The sequence below is a fragment of the Harpia harpyja genome, unplaced genomic scaffold (assembly GCF_026419915.1).
Source record: "Harpia harpyja isolate bHarHar1 unplaced genomic scaffold, bHarHar1 primary haplotype scaffold_79, whole genome shotgun sequence".
Lineage (NCBI taxonomy): Eukaryota > Metazoa > Chordata > Aves > Accipitriformes > Accipitridae > Harpia > Harpia harpyja.
Window position 1 is genome coordinate 177,402 of NW_026293420.1, and position 21,704 is coordinate 199,105.

The following is a 21,704-nucleotide window of genomic DNA, read 5'->3' on the forward strand; positions in this document are numbered from 1 at the left end:
CCCTTGCATGCAGGGGCATAGGGGACATTGCCAAGCAGTCGAGGGGCTGCCTGCCTCTGCTCCATCCTCAGAGCTGGGCAGATGGGTCTTTGCTTGTCAGCTGGAGTCAGCAGGAGAAGAGCTCACTTGTCCCCTGAGTGTCACCTTGCAGGTTTGGCACCCCAAGGGAGGATGTCACCTGGACGAGGAAGGACACCCTCTTGGCAGTGGCTACTGAACATGGTTCTCCAAGGACATGGAGTCTCTGCTGCTGCCCACAGCTTGGAGGAGGGCAGGGTGAGGGCTGGGACAGGTTGTCCCGGTGGCACACCAGCTCTCAGGAGCCTCCGAGATGGAGCCCCAGAGCTGGAGCTGCGGTTCCAGCTGCCCGCTCCCTGCCCATCCTGCCGCACCGCTCTACCATGCGGTGGGCAGGGCAGGCTCCAAGAGTGCTGGCCTGGCAGTCTCCATTGATGGGCTCTTGCTCTGTTTTCCTTTGCAGCTGGAGGGAGCAGGAGGAGGAGAAGGGGGCTGCCTCTCTGTGGGGGGGACAGCACGCTGCCCCAGCCCATCCAGGTAAGCCAGCCTGGACAGGGGGTCCCCAGCCCTGTGCCTTCTTGGAGAGGCGGTATCCCCAGGAGAGGAACCATGGGGCTCTGGGGATAGGGGATTTGGCTCTTCACCCCCAGCACACCCTTTTGGTGCCAGCCCCCTTGGGGAGGCAAGGAGCCAGGTCTGGGGCAGTGCTCTGGCCACTGCTGTTGCAAGGCAGCTCCCCAGCCAAGTGACTGTCGTCCTGCCTCTCCTGCAGGAGCTGCTGGCTGTCCTGCACCAGGAAGGGCCATTGACAGAGGGCATATTCCGGAGGGCTGCCAGCGGGACGGTGCTTCGGGAGCTGAGGGAGGCCCTGGACGGCAGTGTGGACGTCGACCTGGGAAGCCAGCTTGTGCTCCTGCTGGCCGTCATCTTGAAGGTGAGCACTTCTGGCCTGCAGCTGGAAGAGCTCCTGCCTGGCCTGGAGTGTTCAGAGGCTCACCTGGAGCCCTTGGCATTGCAGGACTTCCTCCGAAGCATCCCTGGCAAACTGCTTGTGACCAACCTCTATGCAGAGTGGATGACAGCAGTGGAAAGGACAACCAAGCAGGAGAAGGTGGAAGAGTTGGAAGCGTAAGTGTGGCCAGCAGCCTGCCTGTTTAGCAGGAGCTCTGACCACTGGCTGAGAGCACCTGCAAAGCTGCGCAACACAGCCACTGGCTCCCACCTGCCTTGTGCAAGCCTGGGGAACAGCTGTGGGCAACATCTGCAGGCAACATCTGCTTTATTGACGTTGTGCTCCTGTTCCCTCAGGGTGGCCGACAAGTTGCCTGCAGCAAACCTCCTCCTCCTCAAGCAGCTGCTGTCCCTGCTCCAGCATATCGGCCACAATGCGTGCACCAGCAGGATGAGCTGCAGCAATATGGCCATCGCGTTGGGCCAAACCTGCTGAGCCCAGCCAACGAGGACCTGCTCCCGCTGGAGCTGCTGCTGGAGGTGCCTGACAAGGTACGCTGTATTTCCCGTCCAGCTGCAGCCTTCCCGGCTCACCAGAGCTTGGCCGTTCAGAGGTCCCTGGCTGCCTCCTCTCCTGAGCAAATGCTGGTGGGGTGGCTGCCTGGAAGAGCAGTCCCGCGGTGACAGCCTTCTGCACAGAGGCAAGTGTCAGGATCGGGAAAGGCTGCTTCACACGTTTTCAGGCACTTGCGCTGAAAGCAAGGCTTTCCTGTGTACAGGTGAACATGCTGGAGGAGTTCCTGATTGAAAACTGCAGGAAAATCTTTGGGGAGGAGATGGCTGGCCTTTCCAGTCCACCAGTCGAGGAGCTGCCAGCGCCCATGGACAGATCCACAGGTATGAGGAGGGACTGAAGGTTGTCACAGCCTGAGCAGACAGCCGGTGTAGGGCTTCAGGTGGGTTTTGCTTTAGCTGTTGTCCACTTCCAACAAGTCACTTTGCTGCACATGCTTTTGCTTTCCAGAGCTGCCTTTGGAAGAGCAATGTGGCCCTGCAGGAGAAGCAGACGTGGAGCACCAGGCAAAAGCCTTCCTGGACGCACCACCCTCTCTGCTCATCCTCCAGAAAGCAGCAGGGGCACACACAGTGATGGGATCGGAAACAGCAGAGTATGGCAGCTCCACAAATGCTGGGACAACGTGTCTCATGTAGGAGGGGAGTTCTTGATGAGTCCAAGTAGCTGCTGTGCCTCTTCCTGGCATTCCATCTCTTGTGGCTTTCTGTGGGTTTTGTTTTTTTTTTCCCCACTGGCATGATACATTGTAAGTTTAACTGGTAGGGTTGTTTCTCAAATGTTAGGCATGTGCTTAACCAGGGGAAATATCTATAAAGTACCTCCAGAAAGAGAGATTTCAAAAGCAAAGCCTCCCACCGCAGAAGGTGGTATTGCACCAAAGGGATATCCCCAGAGCTCTGTCTCGGGAGGGCAGAAGAAAGCCCGGCAGAATGAAGTGGGCAAGGCTTTTCTTGCCTGGGGGGGACCACAGGCTCCCTGCTGAATGGCCCCCACAAGCATCACACACCTGTGTGAACATTGTGTTCCAAAGGGAAGCCCTTGGAAGACAGGGCTAATGCAAACTGGCCAAAGGGATCTTCTCTGTAGAGCTATGGTAGCAATTTGCCAAACAGTCGCTTACTGCTCCAGGGCATCCCTTGCCACCTGCTAATGCTGACATTTCTGGTTTAGGCACCTCTTGTTTTGCCTCCAGCCACCCCAGAGACCACAGTAGACTCCCTGGGATGCGCAGAAGAACTCAAGAGCCCTTCAGAGGAAAGCAGGTAAAATGAGTCAGCTTTGTTTAAATCAAGAACTGATTCCAGTTGATCCTGGCTTCACCTATCTAATTACACTGCGGGATGGAAAGGTTTGCAGGCTCCCCCCAGGAAAATGAAAACTGAAGAAAGAGAAAAGAGTCCTGGGCAGAGGAGAGGAAATGCCAACAAGAAAAGAAAAGAAGGAAGAGAGAAAAAGATGGGGACTGAAAGCAAGCAGGAGGGGCCAGAAGGTGAAGAAGCCCAGTTATGTACCAGGCTCTGCTGCCCATCTTTCCCAGCCCTGAACACTGCTCTACATCAGTCGAAGTCGCTGGCAAGGACGGCGAGGGATGGTGCTGCACAGGCTTTGGAAATTAACTCCGTGGCAGCTCCCCAGGGGCTCCCCTTCAAGCCCTGCTGTGTGGTATTACCCAGGGGGATAAGGGGCCAGAGCCATCCTGTAGTCAATGCCAGCAATAGCTCTCTCGTCTGGGCTAGAAGCAATTCCTTGTCGACTGTGTTCCCCAAAGAAATGGGAACCAAGTCATGCCTGTTCCTGCCTTTGTGGGTTTATCAGTGCTTTCTGACTCTTATCGTTGTAGGTGCCAATTTCCTGGTACTGGCTGAACCACGGTGACTCCCAGGCTCCCGCACTTCATGTCCACAATAAAAGGATATTTTCTCTTTTTTGACTGTGTCTGCTGCACGATCTTCTGGCCGAGGTAGAGGTTGTTTTGTGATTAATTGTATTGGAGGAGTTTGGGATCATCCCTTGTCCCAGAATCCTTTCCAGCAGGCATCAGGGCTGAGTTCAGGGGCTTTAGGAGTAAAGCACAGAATCACACAGAATGGCTGAGGTTAGGAGGGACCTGTGGAGGTCCTCTGGTCCAACCCCCCCGTTCAAGCAGGGTCACCTAGAGCAGGTTGCCCAGGACTGTGTCCCCTTGGGTTTTGAGTATCTCCAAGGACGCAGAGTCCACAACCTCCCTGGGCATCCCGTGCCAGCGTTTGTCCCCTCTGACAGCAAAGTTGTTTTCTCATGTGCAGCTGGAATATCATGTACTTTAATTTGTGCCTGTTGCTTCAGGTGCTTTCACTGCACGCTCCTGAGAAGAGCCTGGCTCCCTCATCTTCCTTCCCTCCCAGAAGCTTTTTATACACATTGATAATACACCTCCCCTCCCCTCCAGTCTTCTCTTCCCCCAGCTGGAGAGCGCCAGCTCTCTCAGCCTCTCCTCACATGGCAACAAGAAGGAGAATTTCCACCGGTCCTCTTTCGGACACTTTCGGAAGGCCTCCCTCCCTCTCAAATAAGGAATTTGAGACATTAATCTACATCTAGGTTTCCTCATCAGCTGTGTGATTGCAGTTTGATGTGGTGGTGCAGAAACAAAAGTGGAAGGAGCTACCGTCTGTCGCCTACCATGAAAGTCAGCTGTAGCGGAGAGGATGCGTTCGTTGATTTGCTACCTCTGTAACAGCAAGCCCATGCTCAATTGGGAATTCAACTGCAGGTTCCTCCTCTCATCCCAGCCAGGTCCCTTAGTGGTCCCTTGGCTTTCCCGGCTGCTCTGCTGGTTCCCTACTGGCACAAACCAGAGAGGAAACCGTGCAGTGCTCAGCTCTTCAAGGGCTGACATAACGAGTAAAAGGGGCAAAACTTTTCTCTCTTGTTGTCCGAGCTGAGGAGGATATGGTTTTAGTGACACCAAAGGCTTTTGTGACTCTGTCACGTTTTTCTTCTTTTGTTGTGTTTTTTTAATTTAGAGGAAAATTAATCAAGGCATCCAAAACGATTCTAGGCTTGATGGCATCAAAATAAGCCAAAAATCAGTTTGGAAGACTGACATTTCAAACTCTTCTTTCACTGTAAGACATTCCAGAACAGCCACAAAATTACAGGCTCAGAGTTGAAACCCAGTGTTGTGGCTGATCTGAAATTTTTTTCTTACTTTTTTTTCATCCACTGAGAGTTATTGGAGGAAAAAAGGGGATTTCTTTCAAAATAGAACATTTCTTTTCCTCTGTCCTCCTTCTTCTTTACCTGTGATCTGAATGTTGGTGGTTTTAATGTGGGGGTATTTTAGTGCTGTGTCACTGTAGTAATAGCTGTGATGATAGAGACACTTACTGTAGGACAGGTAGAAGTTGACAGTGGAGATCATCAGGCTGGAGAGGTCAAAGGAAAAAGCAGGGGGCTGGCGTTGCCTGGAGAGGGAGGGTCCAGTTTCCAAACTAGGTCAGCGTGTGTCCTCATCTCCCATGTAGCACGTGAATCACACGCATGACTGCAAAGCAATGTGACCCCTAGAAAAAGCTCCAGGTTGCCCAGCAGCATTGAATGGGAATTCAGCCCTTGCCAGCAGGAAGGAAACAAGCCCTGCAAGCACACGCTGAGGCATGAGACCTTGACTGGGGCTAGGGAGTATGTCAGGGGACCCACGTGAAACCCCCAGCCCCTGGAGTGGCGGCTGGAAGATGGGTAGGTCAAAGGACCCTGATGGGAGCCCTGCAGGGCCTCATCCATTGGACCAACGGGCACCTTCCCTTGTCACACAGAGCATCTCATGGGCTGGAAAAGGGATGCTCTGGACATGCTCTTCCCTGCGCTGGGGTCCCAAGGAAATTACAAGGCCTCACCGAGGAAGCTGTGTGGTCCATTTAACTCTCCCCTCTCCAGCAAGGGTATGAAGGGCATTTAAATCAAGGGAACCTGTCTACAGAATGAGGAAGCAGTAAAATGTCAGCATGCTGGATGAATCAGCAGTGGATCACCCTGTGCTGCCCTTGCACCCATAGGTGCACCCATAGGTCCATAGGTGCATAGGTTGGACCATAGTCCAACCCTGCTCCCACGTCCGTGTGCACTTTCCGAGGTGACCGGTCCCTGCCCTCCTGCCCTGGTTGTGCTCTGTAGCTCTTGGCAGGGTTTTCAGGGAGTTTGGCCCTTGGTTTCTGCTCCTCAAAATATGTTTCCTTTCCACGAGCTTTCCAGCCTGCCCCCGCCAAAGGGACAGCCCAATTCAGCACCCGTCACCAGGCACCACAGGGCTGGGACCATACTCCCGCTCACAGCAGTCGTGACACAACCAGCTTTCACAGCTGCAATACTGTTGTGAGTCCAGAGCTGTTGGCTGTCCCACACAGCGTGTCCCGACAGTCCACGTCCACAGAGGAACATACAACTATTGCCTTGTGTTTGCCGCAAGAGGGAAAAAACTTAGCAGCCCCAGACTCCTCCAAGGAAGCCACCTGAGCAGTTTTGTGTATGTTGGAGGCAGGTCAATGCCCAGTAGCTCCCTGAGACTCCTCCCAGGCATCACCCGGGGTGTTTTGTCCTCCCACTGTAGGGAGCAGAAATGATAGAAACATAGAATGGCTTGGGTTGGAAGGGACCTTCAAAGATCATCTAGTCTACCCCACCCCCCGCCATCAGCAGGGACATCTTCTACTAGACCAGGTTGCTCAAAGCCCCCTCCAACCTGACTTTGAATACTTCTAATGATGGGGCATCCACAGCTTCTCTGGACAACCTGTTCCAGCGTCTCGCCACCCTCAGCGTAAACATTTCTTCCTTATGTCCAATCTAAACCTACCCTCTTTCAGTTTAAAACCCTCACCCCTTCTCCTGTCACTACAGGCCCTGGTAAAAAGTCTCTCTGCGCATTTCTCAGAAGTCCCCTTCACATACTGAAAGGCTGCAGTTAAGGTCTCCCTGGAGCCTTCTCTTCTCCAGGCGCAACACCCCAACTCTCTCAGCCTTTCTGCACAGGAGAGGTCTTCCAGCCCTGGGATCATTTTTGTGGCCTTCTCTGGACCCGCTCCAACAGGTCCGTGTCTTTCTTGCGCTGGGGACCCCAGAGCTGGATGCAGTGCTTCAGGTGGGGTCTCAGGAGAGCGGAGGAGAGGGGCAGAATCCCTTCCCTTGACCTGCTGGCCATGCTGCTTTTGGTGCAGCCCAGGATACGGTTGGCTTTCCGGGCTGCAAGCGCACATTGCCAGCTCACGTCCAGCTTTTCGTCCACCAGCGCACCCCCAGCTTACTCGCTGGCAGGGCAGCGTGGGAACAGAGTAGGCCTTGGGGCCGTGCAAGCAGCGGCCAGCAATAGCTACAACATGGGTGTGCTACCAACACTGGTTTGGTCACACATCCAAAACTCGGCACCATACGTGCTGCTGGGAAGAAAATTAACTCCATCCCAGCCAAAAGCAGAACAGACGGTGTCTCTGTTATGGCTCGATAGCAGCTTTGTGCTGCTCTGCGTTTTATTTCTGGCTTTGCCTTACGTGGTGTATCTGGCGTGCACGCAATGGAGGGGGTGGGGCTGGTATTGCCCTACACAGTACCCCCGTCCTGTGCACTTGTTTTAGGGTGGTTTCGAGGATTCCTGAGAAGGTAAACACACACACACTGACTATAAGGCAAAAAGCAAGCATTTTATTAACTACACACATGCGCTATGCTAAGGGTATTTTACAAAGCAAAAAAAAAACCTGTTAACATACCGACCCAAGGACTGTGAAGAAGAAGAACCACCCATACATTCCATACATTCTTGTGCGGTCTTGCGCCGCGAGCCCAGTCCAGCAGTCGGTAGGTGCCAGCTTTACGTGGGCGTCCCCACGGAGGCAACGGTGACCTTGCCGTACACCAGCCCACTGCTCTTCGGAAAACTCCGGTATTTTATACATTTGTGGAGGAACGGGTGTCGACACTCACAGCCAATGAGTGTCGAAACACGCCTTGATTGTAACATAGGAAGCCTATGGCACATGCGCCCGCTGGCCAGGCACGCTGCACGTGCCATAGCCATCCCTTCTATTAGTTCATGGGCTCTGCGCACACGGCAAATTACCATAATCCATCAGTCATGTCCACTATGCTCTAACCAATAGCAGGACTTTTGCAAGGTAAGCAAAATTATGTGTGGTGCCTTGTATTCCTCCATTATTGCACATACTACCTCCCCTAACATTGCTCTACTTTCTTATCCCTATGGTCAGCATTTCAAACAATAGACAATAAACTATCTGTTCCCTGTGCTGACTGCGTTTTTTAGTTATCTACTTCTTACTCAGTGTTCATCCACGGACCAAAATTCCATCTTTTAACCCTTCCGTACACAGCACTCCAGGACAAAGCTGGCACAGGGAGCAGAGGTGGGGGTGATGACCCGTTAATGAGCCCCTTTGGTGCCTCTGTGGCTCAGGATTTAGCAGGACGGTCCCACCAGGGAAGCTGGGCTCCCCCAGCCTGTTGGCGGGTCTCATGCCCAGCTCCCTGCCTGCTGACACCGTGGGCATCCAGGTCCCTGTGTGCCCCGATACGAAGTTCGGCCCAGGATTGGTGAATCCCTGGGTCTGCTGCCATTACGACCTGGACAATTGTGCTACTGATCCCCATGCAGCGCTACAGGCTTGGGGAAGAGTGGCTGGAAAGCTGCCCGGCAGAGAAAGACCTGGGCGTGCTGGTTGACAGCCGGCTGAATATGAGCCAGCAGTGTGCCCAGGTGGCCAAGAAGGCCAATCGCATCCTAGCCTGTATCAGGAACAGTGTGGCCAGCAGGAGCAGGGAGGTGGTTGTTCCCCTGTACTCGGCACTGGTGAGGCCGCACCTCGAGTCCTGTGTTCAGTTTTGGGCCCCTCACTACAGGAAAGACATTGAGCTGCTTGAGCGTGTCCAGAGAAGGGCAACCAAGTTGGTGAGGGGCCTTGAGCACAAGTCTTATGAGGAGCGGCTGAGGGATCTGGGGTTGTTCAGTCTAGAAAAGAGGAGGCTGAGGGGAGACCTTATCGCTCTCTGCAACTACCTAAAGGGGGTTGTAGTGAGGTGGGTGCCAGTCTCTTCTGTCAGGTGTCTGGAGATAGGACAAGAGGAAATGGCCTCAAGTTGAGGCAAGGGAGATTTAGGTTGGATATTAGGAAAAATTTTTTTACTGAGAGGGTTGTCAAACATTGGAATGGGCTGCCCAGGGAAGTGGTTGAGTCACCATCCCTGGAGGTATTCAAAAAGCGAGTGGACAGGGTACTCCAGGGCATGGTTTAGGGGGCATGGTTAATGGTTGGACTCGATGATCTTGAAGGTCTTTTCCAACCGAAATGATTCTATGATTCTATGATCCGTATTTATTGCTGTGCTGTTATTCGGACATGAACGGTCGATCCCTGAAGCTGTCCGTCAGGAGTCTGTCACCGTAGCCCAAACCCATACCCTGGCGGGGCTGGCTCAGGCCCTTGCAGGAGGGCCGGCGCGATGGGCTTGGGGCGCGGGCGGGTGGCTGCAACTCCTCTGGGGGCTCGAGGTCGCTGGGCTGGTCCCGCAACACCCGGCTGGCTGAGTTGGACAGCCATGGGGGCCGGGGTGGAGGCGGGCGGGCCGGGCGGCTGTCCGGGCTGGCGGAGGCCCGTTCCCTGGTGCTCTGTGGCAGGCGAGCTGGTTTTCCAGGCACAGGTGATGGCTTTTGCCGTCGGGTCCAGCTCTCCGGGGTGCTGGGGCGGCTGCTCGGGCTGTCCAGGCCCGAGGAGCAGCTGCTGGTGTCGTGCCGGGCTCGCGAAGCTGCGGAGAGGCGCCTGCGGAGAGAGGAGGCTGCTGAGGCCCCACCGCGGCTGTGGGGCCGGGCGGGTGTGAGGGTGCGGGGCAGCACACCCGTGGGGTGCGGGCACCTGGCTGCACGTGGGAGCTGTGGGCATGGAGAGCTCCGTGCAGAAAACGGGGCACCCCGCACCCCTCGTCTGGGGCTCTGCTCGCCTGCCCACGGCTTGTCTCCTCTCGGCCCTGACCATCCTGACCTGCCTGCTCTGCACGTGCCTGGAAGGAGACCTGCCCGCGACAGACGAGGGGACCAAAGCTGGGCACAGCACTGCAGGGCCAGGAGAGCCTCCTGTTCGCCTTTCTCAGCGTGCCTGGCAGAGACCAGCACTCGGCTCCCCTGCCCGTCCCTCACCACACAAGGGCCCAGCCTCGGCTCTCTGTTCAGTGAGATGCCCTCCATCCTCCTTTCAGAATATGTATCCAAAGAGAATGTACCCCTGCACAGAAAAAAAACCCTGCCTGTGCTGAGAACACGCACGCTGGCAGTGCTCAGGTGCAGATGGGACAGACTGACTTTCTTTCTCCAAAGCAAGGCCAAGAGCTGGGAAGGTTCCTCACCACGGTCTGAGTTGCTGGGACACCCTGGCCGAGGTGAACCTCTGGGATTTACGGCATCAGGGTGATTTCTGCTGGTAGGTTCACTGGCAGGAAGATGTCACTATTGCGCTTCTCACTTTCTATGGCAATGTCATCCCTCGTTTTTCTTCCTGACCTTGCTCATCCTACGTCTGTCACTGAGTCTGCTCTTGTCGAGGCAGGGTCACTTTTAACTAACACTTGCAACAGTAAGAACAGGTTTCAGAAAAGAGTGCCCATGAATTGAGAGGCCAGTTAAAACATCTTACAGCAGAAATCTCAGTAGAGTTTGGCCAGTAACTGACTCGGCACTCCAGAATACCCTACCTCTAAATGCTTCATGGCTAATAGCAGCCATCTAATAGAGAAGTTTGGCAAAAAACCCTCCCAACAACTCACCGTTGTCTCTTCCTCCACACACGGATCACACAACACAATATCATTCCAAACAGCACGGAGCCCAAGACCGCCACGGCACCTTCTATGCAGTAGTACCGGAAATCTTGAGGATCCATCACATTTGTGTTTCTCTTGCCATCCACACCTGGAGGAACAATTCTGTGCATTAGTGTGTCCTGCACACTACTGGTAATCTCACAGGAGGTCTGACATTGCCAGGAAATGTTCTTTCTCACTTTGTTAGCATCTCTGCACCAGCGAACATGCTGGGGCTGCAACGTTTCCTCAGTTTCAGTAGAAGCAAAGGAAACTCCCAAAGCCGTTGCAAATCAATGCACTCTGGAGCCTCTCTTTCTCCTCAGAGCTTTGCTTACACTCTGGCATGGCCGTAATCCAGTTTTCCCAGTGTCACGGGTTTGCTCCCCCTTCTCGGCCACCCTTCACATTTGCACACAATTTCTTTTGCGCTTACCCACCTTCACTCTCCAAGGCTTGCTAGTGCTGCTGCCTGGAGGCTCTCTCTGACCCTTTGGGACAAGTTGTCCCACTGAACAGAACTCATGAGGCCAGGTGGAGAGCATGTGGGGGAGCGCAGTTGTTTGACCAAGCGCCTCTTTGAGTGAGGCAGACAAAAACCATCCCTGCGTCAGGGAGTGCCACCCCCAGCTCTCTCCCCAGCCCAGCACCCACACCCTGAGGGGATGGAGTCAGGCCCTCTCAGGAGACACCTGAACCTTGCTCTCTCCGTCTTCGCCTTTTCTCCAGCGTGGGCACTGCTTGCATGCCCCCAGGTTTCAGGACTTGTCTTCCCCTTATGGCCCCCTGCAAGACTGCTAATTACCTGCGTTCTTTGGAGAAAATTCATATCTCCTGGCGTGGTGGGCTTCTCCGGGGCTGGACAGCACTGCCACTGCCAAGAATCAGAGAAAGGTAAAGCCTCAGCATGGCTCAGGCACAGAAGATGCAGGAGGGTGGCACAGGTTCCCTCTAAGCCCATGCCCGATCCGTCAGTGAATCCCTTTGGACCTCAGTTCACAGGAGGGATCCCCCTCTGTTGTGCTTAGGGGGACTCAGGGCAAGCTCTGGGATGCAGGTATTGCAGGAGGCACATTCGATTAAGAGTCGTATTTCCCATCATCTGCTGAGGGTGGTTCAGATGGCCTCATTCCCAAACCGGCAAAGTTCTGAAATTCCTGTGAACAGGGTGCGGTGGGAGGTGAGCATCTCACTGCATCCACAGAGGGTTACGAGTGAGTGTCTCTCTGGCACACCGATGGCAGTAACCTCCACACCCCAGAGATGACAGTCATCCTCAGAGAGCCGTTCCTGGCTTCTTTTAGAACACTCGCTCTGTACTAATAGTTTGGCTGCTGACAAGATGTGCAGTAGCGGGCACCAGGGGAAGAGGCTGCAGACACACAGTGATTTTGATTCGTGACACTGGATGACTGAAGGACAGCAATTACCTGGCACGCCTGTTGATTGAATTGCCCCTGTTTTTTCATCAGAGACTGGCACCGCGTCACTGTCTCCTTCCTGAAACGCCTCCTTCTCCACAGTCTCACGGTCCATCTCTTTAGAAAGAAAGTGGGTCAGTTTAATTAGAAGTAACCGTTCCTCATCAGGAACGTGGTATCTTCAGGAGGCAATACTTCTCAAAATACATTAATAACACTTAGAAACAAAGCCTGGGCATTTGGGGGTGCACCTAGTCACTAGTCCAAATAACGTATCATTCACGGAGAAAAATTTAAGCACTAGACACTTTCCAGTTTACCAGTAGACAGCAAATCCTGACCTGCTGAGATTGCAGGGGATTACATGTGATCTTGTTGACATTCCACTTAGTGCATTTTTGGCAAACTGCAAGATGATGGTAAATTACTTCCTTCAGAGAAGACAGGAAGATGCTGTAACCAGTTCAGCTGGGGAAAGAGTCCTGAGAAGCACTTCCCATCATACCAACTCCACCACATGGTAAGGGTAACAGACACACACGGTGGACTGAACCGCAAGCTCTTGCTACCACATTCTGGGCACTTTCACAAGTGGCAGCGAAGAGCCCACAGTCCCCCAAAACAAGAGGAAAACCACAACCAAGTTATCTAGAACACAACTAGAAACAGACAGGCAAACCACCCGACACCGAATTCACAGCCCTTCATTTTAGCTGCCTTCAAGTTAGGTGTCTGGCCTTCAGCTGGGTGTCCAGCTTTCACCTGTCCCTGACACTGAGGTGTCACCGAGAGTCCTCAGACATCAAGGAGAACAATGGGGTTAGACCAGGCTGTGAAGCCGGGGTGCTCCCATCCTGGCCAGGGGATGCCTGCAGCCCAGGCAAAGTCTGCCGGTCTCAGTGACCCCAAGCTCCCGGCACATCCCGTCCAGCGGCCAAGGGCACTCTCCCCACCAGCGACTGGCGGGGTGCTGGCCCTCTCATGGCTTATCAGGAATCAGCTCCTCAGCCAAGTCCCTCACACACTCGAGGTGTGAGCACCGCCAGTTCCTGCCAGCTGGATACCAACGTCTGCCCAGAACAGCTTTGGCCAGTAACACTATAACTGGGGCAGCAGCCGTCCCTGGGGCTCAGCTGAACCACAACTGGCAGCAGAGACTCTGCACCATCTCTACAGCTCACCAGCCCCTGCAAGGCGTGAAATCTGAGTGTCAGCGCAGTGAGGCTCTGATCGACCCCTTCCTGCTGCGTAGGCTACGGCTTGTCCATACATGCATCTGAAACCTCAGCTTCCCAAGTCTTCTGGTTATACCCACCACGTGCTGCTTTGTCCAATTCCTTCAGGATTTCCTTTAGGACTTCTGGTGACCACTGGGAAGATTTTCCTATTTCAGCTTTAGCTTTATGCTTTGCTCTTTGAGGACCTTAACAGAAAGTATAAAGTTAAATTTCTCAAGAATAACATACTGAAAACGAGCGCTTAGTCTGTGAAGTCAGTCAGGACTGACTACTCACCCCTGGGATGCCAGGTGAGCTCCAGCACGGGACCCAGCCGAGAAGCTGGAAAAGCCCTCCCTGTACCCACATCTGCAACCAAACACCCACGAGAAGTTCCCATCATACATTGTGATATACACTGTCATACTGAATAGCAGAACATATAAGGGGATCACATAGCAACATGGCACACACGATGCAGGCCTATATTCTCACACCTGCAAGAGACATCTCGCTCACATTTGGGCTTTGAGCTGGCAGCTCTCAAAGGAAGTAAAAAGCCATGACGTACCCGTGCGATCTCCCTGCGTGTCAGCCCTGGAACCCAGCTGGGAAGCTGGATATCCATTACGTCCAGCCACATCTGTAAACAAACAGAACAGAGAAGCTCCCATGAAAGATTTCAATAGACTTCTTCAGATGTGAACACCAATGAATGCAGTTCAAACACAGGATTGCTCCATGGCACTCGTCTCTTCCTGCCACTCAGGAGCACTGTGCAGGCTGTTACTGGGTGCCTGGACCATGCCAGTTTAAAACAAACCATGCACAGAGCTGCCAGCAGAAAGGACTCCCTGGAGCTCACACCAGCTCTAAACTCAACCCCAACAAGCCCGCTGGCTTTGCAGCAGGCACTGGAAGCAGCGCAGGGTTGGAGAGGCTGGGAAAGAATGTTTTGCAAGGCAGAGCGCCCCAGGCCATGTCACTGAGCCTGACCCACTCCCTCTCTGCTCTTCTGCATGTCTAAGCATCGGCCGAGAAAATATTAAGTTAAATTTCATATGAACGAATGTTAAAACCTAAATGCCCGCTCATTCAAGTGACATACCTGTGGGGTTGCCCTGAGGCTCCCGGACAAGATCCGGCTGAGCAGTCGGGTGGCCATCGGCTACGGGCACAGCTGTAATCAAGCACGTTTCCATTAGAGGCTGTGATCTACTTCTTTCTCAGTGACCTGCAGTCACTGCAGGGGGGTCAGGTAATGACGTGGGACCCAGACATGGGTGAAGATTTCCAAAGCTGCAGAGGGCCTGGGGGACCTGGGTTCACCCAAGGAGAGCACTGCAGGGCTAGAGCAGGAATGCTCCTGTTTTCCTGAGCAGACATCTCCCAAGGACGGACGTCCCTGAGGCTGAAAGCCCGGATTCAGCCGGGGAGCGGCAGAGCCACAGCCCTGGGCACAGGCAAGTGCCCCTGCAGGCTATTGCCTGGCCCCTGTGGTGCTGCTCTGGCCCCGACATGCAGGCTGGGGGAAGGCTGCCCTGGGGCAGGGCAGCACAGGGCCAGCTCTAGGGATGGTTCCTCACCCCGCGGGTGCCACTCTCAGCCCCACCGTTCACCTGGAAAATGCCTCCCCAGCGGCTGCAGCCCCCTGCACCTCCCCGCGGGACGTCTGCCTCCCGCTGCCCGTGGAGCTGGCCACGGCTCACCCGGCCCAGCCCAGCCCCGCTGCTCTCACAGCCCTGCCACACCACGACCCCAGCCCCGCTGTCACCCCGAGGTGTGGTGGGTGCTGCGCCACGCTGCCAGGGCTGGGTGCTGGCCCTCGCCTGCCCACCCACCTAATCCCCGCGCTTGCCACGGAGCAGCCCCGACAGCCCAGGCTTGCAGGGACACCACGAAGAGGATAAGGAGGCAGGCGGGGGTCATGGCCCCCCACGCCTGCACCATGCCGCCGCTGCTGCTGCTGCTGCTGCCGCCGCTGCTGCTGGCACTGCTGGAGCAGTGCCCGTGGTGCAGCACTGCACATCACGGCGTGGCACAGCGGGGCTCTGTGACCTCACAGTCCGGCCTTCCCACCGCGGCCACGGCCCTGGGGCACTGCCCCTCCCCCACGTGTTGAGTTTTTGGATTTAGATGAAATTAAGACCCCTTCAGCATCCTAGCTCTCTGCACATCAGCACGCTCCCTGCCATCCTCAGGCACTTTTGGCTACAGCTGCTTCTGTGCTTGCTGTTTGGCCACTGCTCTTCTGTGGATTTCTCTCTGCCTCGGAGTCTGAGGACAATTATGTGGGATCCTCTGGGCTGAGGGGATGGGAAAAAAAGAAATCCATATTATTTCCTATATGTAAATGCTACTGAGGCTACGGGCTGGCCAGACTTGTATGGAGAGCTTTAAACTAGATTTAGTGGGGGAGAAGGAGGAGGAGGAAAAGGAAGAACAGGAAGAACAGGAGGAGGACTAAAAGATCTTTCCTTTCCCACAGTGTTGCATATCTGGGGACTGATACAGCATCACTTGCCATCTAGTCAGTGAGAAGAAGTCCAATTCCTGTAAGCAGCTGCAGGTTGGTACCCACCAGCATTGGTAAAGATGTGATGCAGATAATAATTCAGCAGCCTGCTGAATGATTGTGAATTGATTTTCACAATCTTTTGGTAAAAAACAAGCAAAATAAGCGTAGCAAGTCAGGAGGTAAACTCAAGCATTAATTTCATGTACGAGCAAGAAATTGGTAACTATGGGAAATGATGTTCAAGGGTACAGATAAGACGGTGGAAAACACAGCTTCAAGAAGTCATTCATCTTACTGTCTTCACTAACAACCCTAGAGAGTCCAGCATTACGGGGTCCATCTCTGCAACAGGGGCTATTTCCAATTTGAGCTGCTCTTCAATAGCAAATGGGAGGCTATAAATTGTCTCCCACAGATGGAACTGCACCATCAGGAATCCTGCTGTACAACTGCCAGATAAAGTGACTTCAAAAGCTGGAGGTGGGAATCCAGTTCCATTTAAAAAAAAAAAAAAAATCTTATCACTACTGCAATTTTTGATGTCCTCTGTTCATACCTGGAACATTTTATGTACCTACATCTCTTAACCACACCAGAGAACACGCTGAGGTAGGAAGGGTTGCAGATGTAGCTCATCTAGTCTACAGCTAGTCATCTAGGCCACAGCTGCCTTTAAGGATGTATGGCCTCACTTTAGCTTTCATTGTGCAAAACAATCCCTAGTGTCACACTGATGCAGCCTGCTTTATTTCTGAGTGTAACAAGCCCTCAAATCCCAGATTTGTGGTTTCATAAGCACAATTCTGCTGGATCAGTCAGTTCAAGAGAAAACAGACTGCCTAGCAAGTATCAAAAGTTCCCAGGAAAGGATTAATCTGAGAACTTGAGGAGCCGTCTGACCTGGAAGGGGAAGTCCCTGAATCGGATGGGACAAAGACAGGCAACAGGACGTTCTCTAGTCTCACGAGGCCGAGCTGTGTGCTGAAGAAAGGGCACTGTGACAGGAGCTTCTGGTGGAGTCCTTGGTACTACAGGAATGGCCCCCCCAGATCTCAGTTCAGGGATTTACTCAGCTTCAACCCCACCACGCCTCGTATCAGCAACGGGAAGACAGTGGATCTCAAGTAAAGGCAATGGGCTCTCACCCCGATCCAGATCCACAGTGGTCCGTCTTCTACATAGCCTGTGCAGGCCCGTCCCTGTGAGCTTGGACTTCTCTGGCCCAAGGCTCAGCCTGGAGCTCTTCCTCAAGAAAGCAGTCCCAGCACCTCTCGTCATCATTCTTCACAGGCCCCAGTTCCACAGTGGACATCGGGCAGACTGACGCCTAGAACAAAACTTGCTGGGGAGGATGCTGCCTTTAGACTTCTCCTTTTCTTGGAGGCTGATGTACCTGGACTGAACAAGAGGGATAAGCCAAAAAGTAGTCAGTGTCCTTGCACTAACGAAATCACACAAGAGCCCAAAGCCAGATGCCTTCCCTGCTCTCAGTCACACCTGTTCAACAGCTCCAAATCTTCCCAAAGCAGACAAATCAGCCTACCAGATAAGGCATGAAGCCACACACCAGCCAAAAACATTGACCCCACACCAACCAAAGGCACAGGCAGAACCAAGCAAGAAACTCACAGGCAACCTTTGCACCGAGTTTGAGCTAGAAGCACGGAGCTAGCACAGGGCTACAGCAACCACCACTGCCAAACACGGCCGAAACTGTCAAGGACACTGCATTTTTACATGTGTCCTATTGAGACGCTTCTGCCTTTCGCTCCTACATTGCATTCTTTAGTACAGGAATAGGCGCCTGGTTAATCTTCTACTTAACAGGTTACTAGATTATTCAGCTATCCAAAACAGATGGAGTGAGTGTCCTGGGTTCAGCTGGGATAGAGTTAATTTTCACAGGACAGAGAGAAAGAGAGAAATGCAGATGAACTAAACTACAAAATAATATCATTGACTACAAAGCAAAAGACCCAGAGACCAGCTGTTGGTTTTACAGGGACAAAAGCAGATGCAGGAAGAAGCATACGGAAGTGTTTGCAGGTGAAAACCTAGCACGGGACTAAAGATTCATGATCTTACCCAGTATCGCTCGAAGGCAAAGGGTGCTATCAGAGCTACTCTGATGTGTGCCAAGACATTTAATAAATTCAAGCTGCTGTCTCCATCCAGCTTAAAAACATTAACTTACATCCCTCTCCTATTTCTGAATATCCAGATAGCAAACTATCACTAGAAGCCTCGTTCCCTAGACATTTTCTGACAAACTGCTTTGTGACAAAAAGCAACGAGATGATTCAACAGGAGCACAGGCTGTGCAAATTCAATGGTTGCCAGCAATTTCCTACAGAGCAGAAACTAAGGTGATCCCAAGGAAAGTTAGAGACCTTGCCAAGTGATGCAAGTACCACAGCAACTCCACTGGCAGAAAAACTCTTGAGCTTCAGCTGGACTTGGGAAGGGATTTCCTAAAGCCTCTTTCCTCCATGGCTACCCATGCAAGCAGTAGTGGAGCAGCACTGCCAAGCAAAACAGCAGGCACAATTCAAAAATCAGCCTCAATCAATGGCCCTGAGTGGTCTGCATCAGAGATTCAAAAGAAGGAATAAGGCAATTCAACTATAAACAGAAACTTATCATTGACTACGAAGGCAGAGCAGACAGCACGGTTTGTACTATCCTAAAGTATTCTAAACGTGAGAGACATGATTTCACCTCAAACTGGGTAAGTTAAAAACACCTGAGGGTGGCACCCCAGCTCTTCTCAAGGGTGGCCAGCCGGGGACCCGCGCTGCTGAAACAACCATCCAGAGAGTGCAGCAGCATGACCACACTGGTGTGCAGCACCTTACGACATGCACTGCTGCAGGGACAGGGTTTGCTTCCACTGGAGCAGATGCTGCTTTCAACAGCTTTCACCCTAGCGGCACCCCCCAAACCCAAAATAACCCTTAGGCCTGGTAGCATTGCCCAAATCCTGGAACAAACCCTAAATCCAGATGCATACTGCCCATTCCTCTCTATTCCCACCTGCCCACAGCCATCTGTTGTTTCCAATCTTGTAAATATTTTGTAAAAGCACTCTTTTTTTTTTTTTTTTTTTTTTTTTACTACCTGCTTTGACTTCACTACAGTACAGGCTCAGAGTCCATGACAATGGCTGGTGAAGTCCGTAGCAATACAGAATTGTGTAGGGATGAGTGGGATAGGTGCCCATTAGCCATCTGGTAGTTGTTCGCAATTGACTCCAAGTCCTCTGTACCTACCAACCTTCTGACTCATTGGAAATGAGTCAGACTGCACCAGAAGTAACACTGTCTGACCTGGTCAGACATATCAGACCACAAATGGTGGTTTTGAGACAGAAAATGCAACACAAACCACCAGAACAGTAGAAAAACCAGCCAGAAGAAACATACACAAGCCAAAGGCCCCTATCCAAACCCTGAAAAGACAAACAAGATAAAAAAGGAATTGCAAAAAAAAAAAAGACCACCCAGGACACAAGACAAAGCAAAAATAACATAACTCCAAGAACCCAGGGCCAACAATCCCACAGCCGGTCTGTAACAGTAACATGCTTTAATCCTAACTTGCCTAAATTCTGGCATCCTGTAATCCTGCCATCCCACAGCCCTAGCACACTGCAACACTAGCATACCATAACCCGAGCACATTGTAGCGCTAAGATATCAAAAAATGGAACACAAACTCCCTGGACATCTCCGCCAGAGCCTGCAGGTGGCCCCAGATCTCAGGCATCACAACTTTGAAGTGGGAGTGGGACAGAGCCACCAGGACATCACCAGCATCCATCTTCACATCATCCATCACACTCTGAAAAAGTGCCTGGCTTAAACGCTCCATGGGAGAAAGGCACTCGGAGACGCTGAACCAGCCAACCATGGCCACGGGGCTGCAGCTCATCATTTCTGTGTCAGAGCCAGCAGGCGGATGACCCCATCCTCCCTGTGAGACCCCTCAGCGCAGCCGTACCCAGCTCTGGGGGGCTAGATACGGCCTCAGCTCTAGGGGGACATGCTGCCTGGGAGCAGGATCTCTCACAGGGGCACTGGGAAACCCTCCTCAGGCCTGGATGCCTGAGAAACATCTCTGCACTGCTCCGTATCTCACAAAACCAGGGGCGTAGGAAAGCTGCTTTGCTGGCCTCCAAGAGAACCAGCTCACCTGGGCTCCTCTGTGGCCACCAAGCACCTTTGCTGTCAGGCGGGTCTCAGTGTTGCTCTGCAATCGGCTGTCACCTCCCTGAAGGACGCTCTCCAGCACATGGTACTTCTCCACTGGGTCTCCCTGGGGACAAAGACTGAAACGGAGGGATGGGGTTTGCTTTGCCCCCATTCCTAGGCTGCCAGAAGAGAGACCTGCCAGCCCCCAAATCAGCTGTGGCATGTGGACACCACGTATGAGCTGCAGACGTGGACAGCAGTGGGGCTGTGGGAAGCAGGCAGGCTGTTCTGGGGTGCCCCCAGCGCTGGCAGAAAGCAGAGCTGGAGAGAACAGGGGGAAGCCCAGGGCAGCCAGCAGCTGGCGGTGGGGCCCGGCAGGATGCAGCGCCTGCAGAAATGCCCGGCTCCTTGAGCCTCAGCCCCGGGGCTGCAGCACGGGGCTGGCACTGCCTGCAGCTTCGCTGGGAAAAATCAGGCAGGGGTGACCCTGGAAACCCACACATGTACCCAGGCCCGGGATTTGACAACCTGTTCCTTTGCCCATCGCCACCACGGGATCCAGAAAGCAGTGCCACTGGCCCTGGCATGGTCCCGAGCCATCTCTCGATGGATGAGTCTTTAACCCAGCCTAAAAAGAAGAAAAATTGTCCAGAATTAAGCTGTTCTCAAGTTTTCGCAGGCAGCGTGGTTTTTTGAGCTGCCTGGTGCTGCCGTGCCCAGGGAATGCTCAAGAAACAGGGCGGCTGCCTGTACCTGCAGGCAGGCGGTGGAGCGTGTGCAGCAGGAGCCAGTGGTGGTTGGTGCAGCTGTTGAATGGGTTCAGGCTTTAAATGTGTCCAGACTGGTACGCCTGGTTCCTTTTTCCTTGCAGTTTGTATTTAGAGCTTAAACAGTATTCTTTTTAAAAGCAAAAACATCAAGCAAAAAAAACCCAACCCAAAACCAGCTGGGTAATTTTTTTACCCCCAGCTGTCCTTTTTTGCCCTCAGTCCTGGCCACTATGCAGGGCAATGCTCATCACCAATATTAGGGCTCAGGACTGGGCCCAGGGCAGGGCTTTGGCAGGCAGCACATTCCTCGAGGCTCCCGGTGATGCAGTTCCTGGGGAGTGCTCAAGAAACGGGGGCAGTTGCCCAGAATTGCTATTTCTGGTCACTCCCCATCATGCTCTGTCTGGGTCCCTGCCCCCATTTTTTAATTCCTCCCTCTCTGTCTTTAACCCATCACTATTTTCTTCTTTCTCTTTCTTTCTCTGTCTCACTCCCTGTCTGGCTTTTCTCATTCCTCTCTCTCCTGCAGCCTGTCCCCTCGTTCCTGCCTGTATCCCCTGCTCAGCTGGCTGGGCCTTCTCTCTTCTCTCTGGGCCTCCGTCCTGCTCCCCATCCCCTTCCGCTCCTCCGCCGTCTCCATCCTGGAGGCCACCGCTGTTCTGTCCTTCTGCCCCTCCTTGTCCTGATCCGCATCCCTCTGTTTCTCAGTCTCTCTGGGCTGTTTCCCGTCCTTCCCTTGCTCTCTGTCCCTGCCTCTCCCTTTCTTTCTCTCTTCCCTGCCTTTCTCCTCTCACCCTTCCCCTCCGTCCCTCTCTCCTGCTCCCTGTCCCACCTCTCTCTGCCGCTCTGTCCCCCCTTCTTCTCTTTCTCTTTCTTCTCGTCCTCGTCCTCGTCCTCCCCCGGGGAGGCGGCCATGGGGCCTGCGGGGGGCGGGGCCGGGCCGGGGATGGTGTCCCTGCAGGGTCAGGCAGCAGGAAGGCGCGCCCCGGGGCATGCTGGGAGCTGTAGTCCTGGGGCCTGCGGGGCTGCCGGGGGCCCTGGTGGTTCCCGGGGCATGCTGGGAGCTGTAGTCCTGGGGCACGGGGCTGCCGGGCGGCCATGTTGGTCTCTGCAGTCTCTGCTCCAGCTGCGGCCCGCCTGAGGTGAGGGCTGGGGCTGCCCGTGAGGCGAGCGAGGCCCTTGGGCGGGCGTGGGGGTGTCT

General features: G+C 53.6%; 2 protein-coding genes across 4 annotated transcripts; one reads left to right on the forward strand and one right to left on the reverse strand.

Moving 5' to 3' along the window:
* Positions 1 to 437: 437 nt before the first annotated feature.
* LOC128138638 (uncharacterized) lies at positions 438 to 5,494 on the forward strand. Its single transcript, XM_052779824.1, has 8 exons — positions 438 to 555; positions 791 to 952; positions 1,037 to 1,146; positions 1,327 to 1,521; positions 1,749 to 1,866; positions 1,994 to 2,808; positions 2,895 to 3,506; positions 4,554 to 5,494. Exons 1-6 carry the CDS (start codon positions 453 to 455, stop codon positions 2,179 to 2,181), a joined length of 876 nt encoding a protein of 291 aa, XP_052635784.1. The 5' UTR covers positions 438 to 452; the 3' UTR covers positions 2,182 to 2,808; positions 2,895 to 3,506; positions 4,554 to 5,494.
* Positions 5,495 to 8,912: 3,418 nt separating this feature from the next.
* On the reverse strand, positions 8,913 to 21,353 carry LOC128138644 (uncharacterized). 3 transcript variants are annotated; one of them, XM_052779826.1, is made up of 11 exons: positions 20,487 to 21,352; positions 19,735 to 19,857; positions 16,689 to 16,941; positions 14,134 to 14,205; positions 13,597 to 13,668; positions 13,323 to 13,394; positions 13,124 to 13,231; positions 11,818 to 11,925; positions 11,193 to 11,261; positions 10,352 to 10,496; positions 8,913 to 9,354 (listed from the first exon to the last, which is right to left on the reverse strand). In XM_052779826.1, the coding sequence occupies exons 3-11, from the start codon at positions 16,822 to 16,824 to the stop codon at positions 8,925 to 8,927; spliced, it is 1,212 nt and encodes a 403-aa protein (XP_052635786.1). In that variant the 5' UTR covers positions 16,825 to 16,941; positions 19,735 to 19,857; positions 20,487 to 21,352; the 3' UTR covers positions 8,913 to 8,924. The 3 variants fall into 3 exon arrangements, with proteins under 3 accessions (XP_052635786.1, XP_052635789.1, XP_052635787.1); XM_052779829.1 differs by lacking the exon at positions 11,818 to 11,925 and having other exon boundaries at positions 20,487 to 21,353; XM_052779827.1 differs by lacking the exon at positions 13,323 to 13,394.
* Between the last annotated feature and the right edge of the window lie 351 nt (positions 21,354 to 21,704).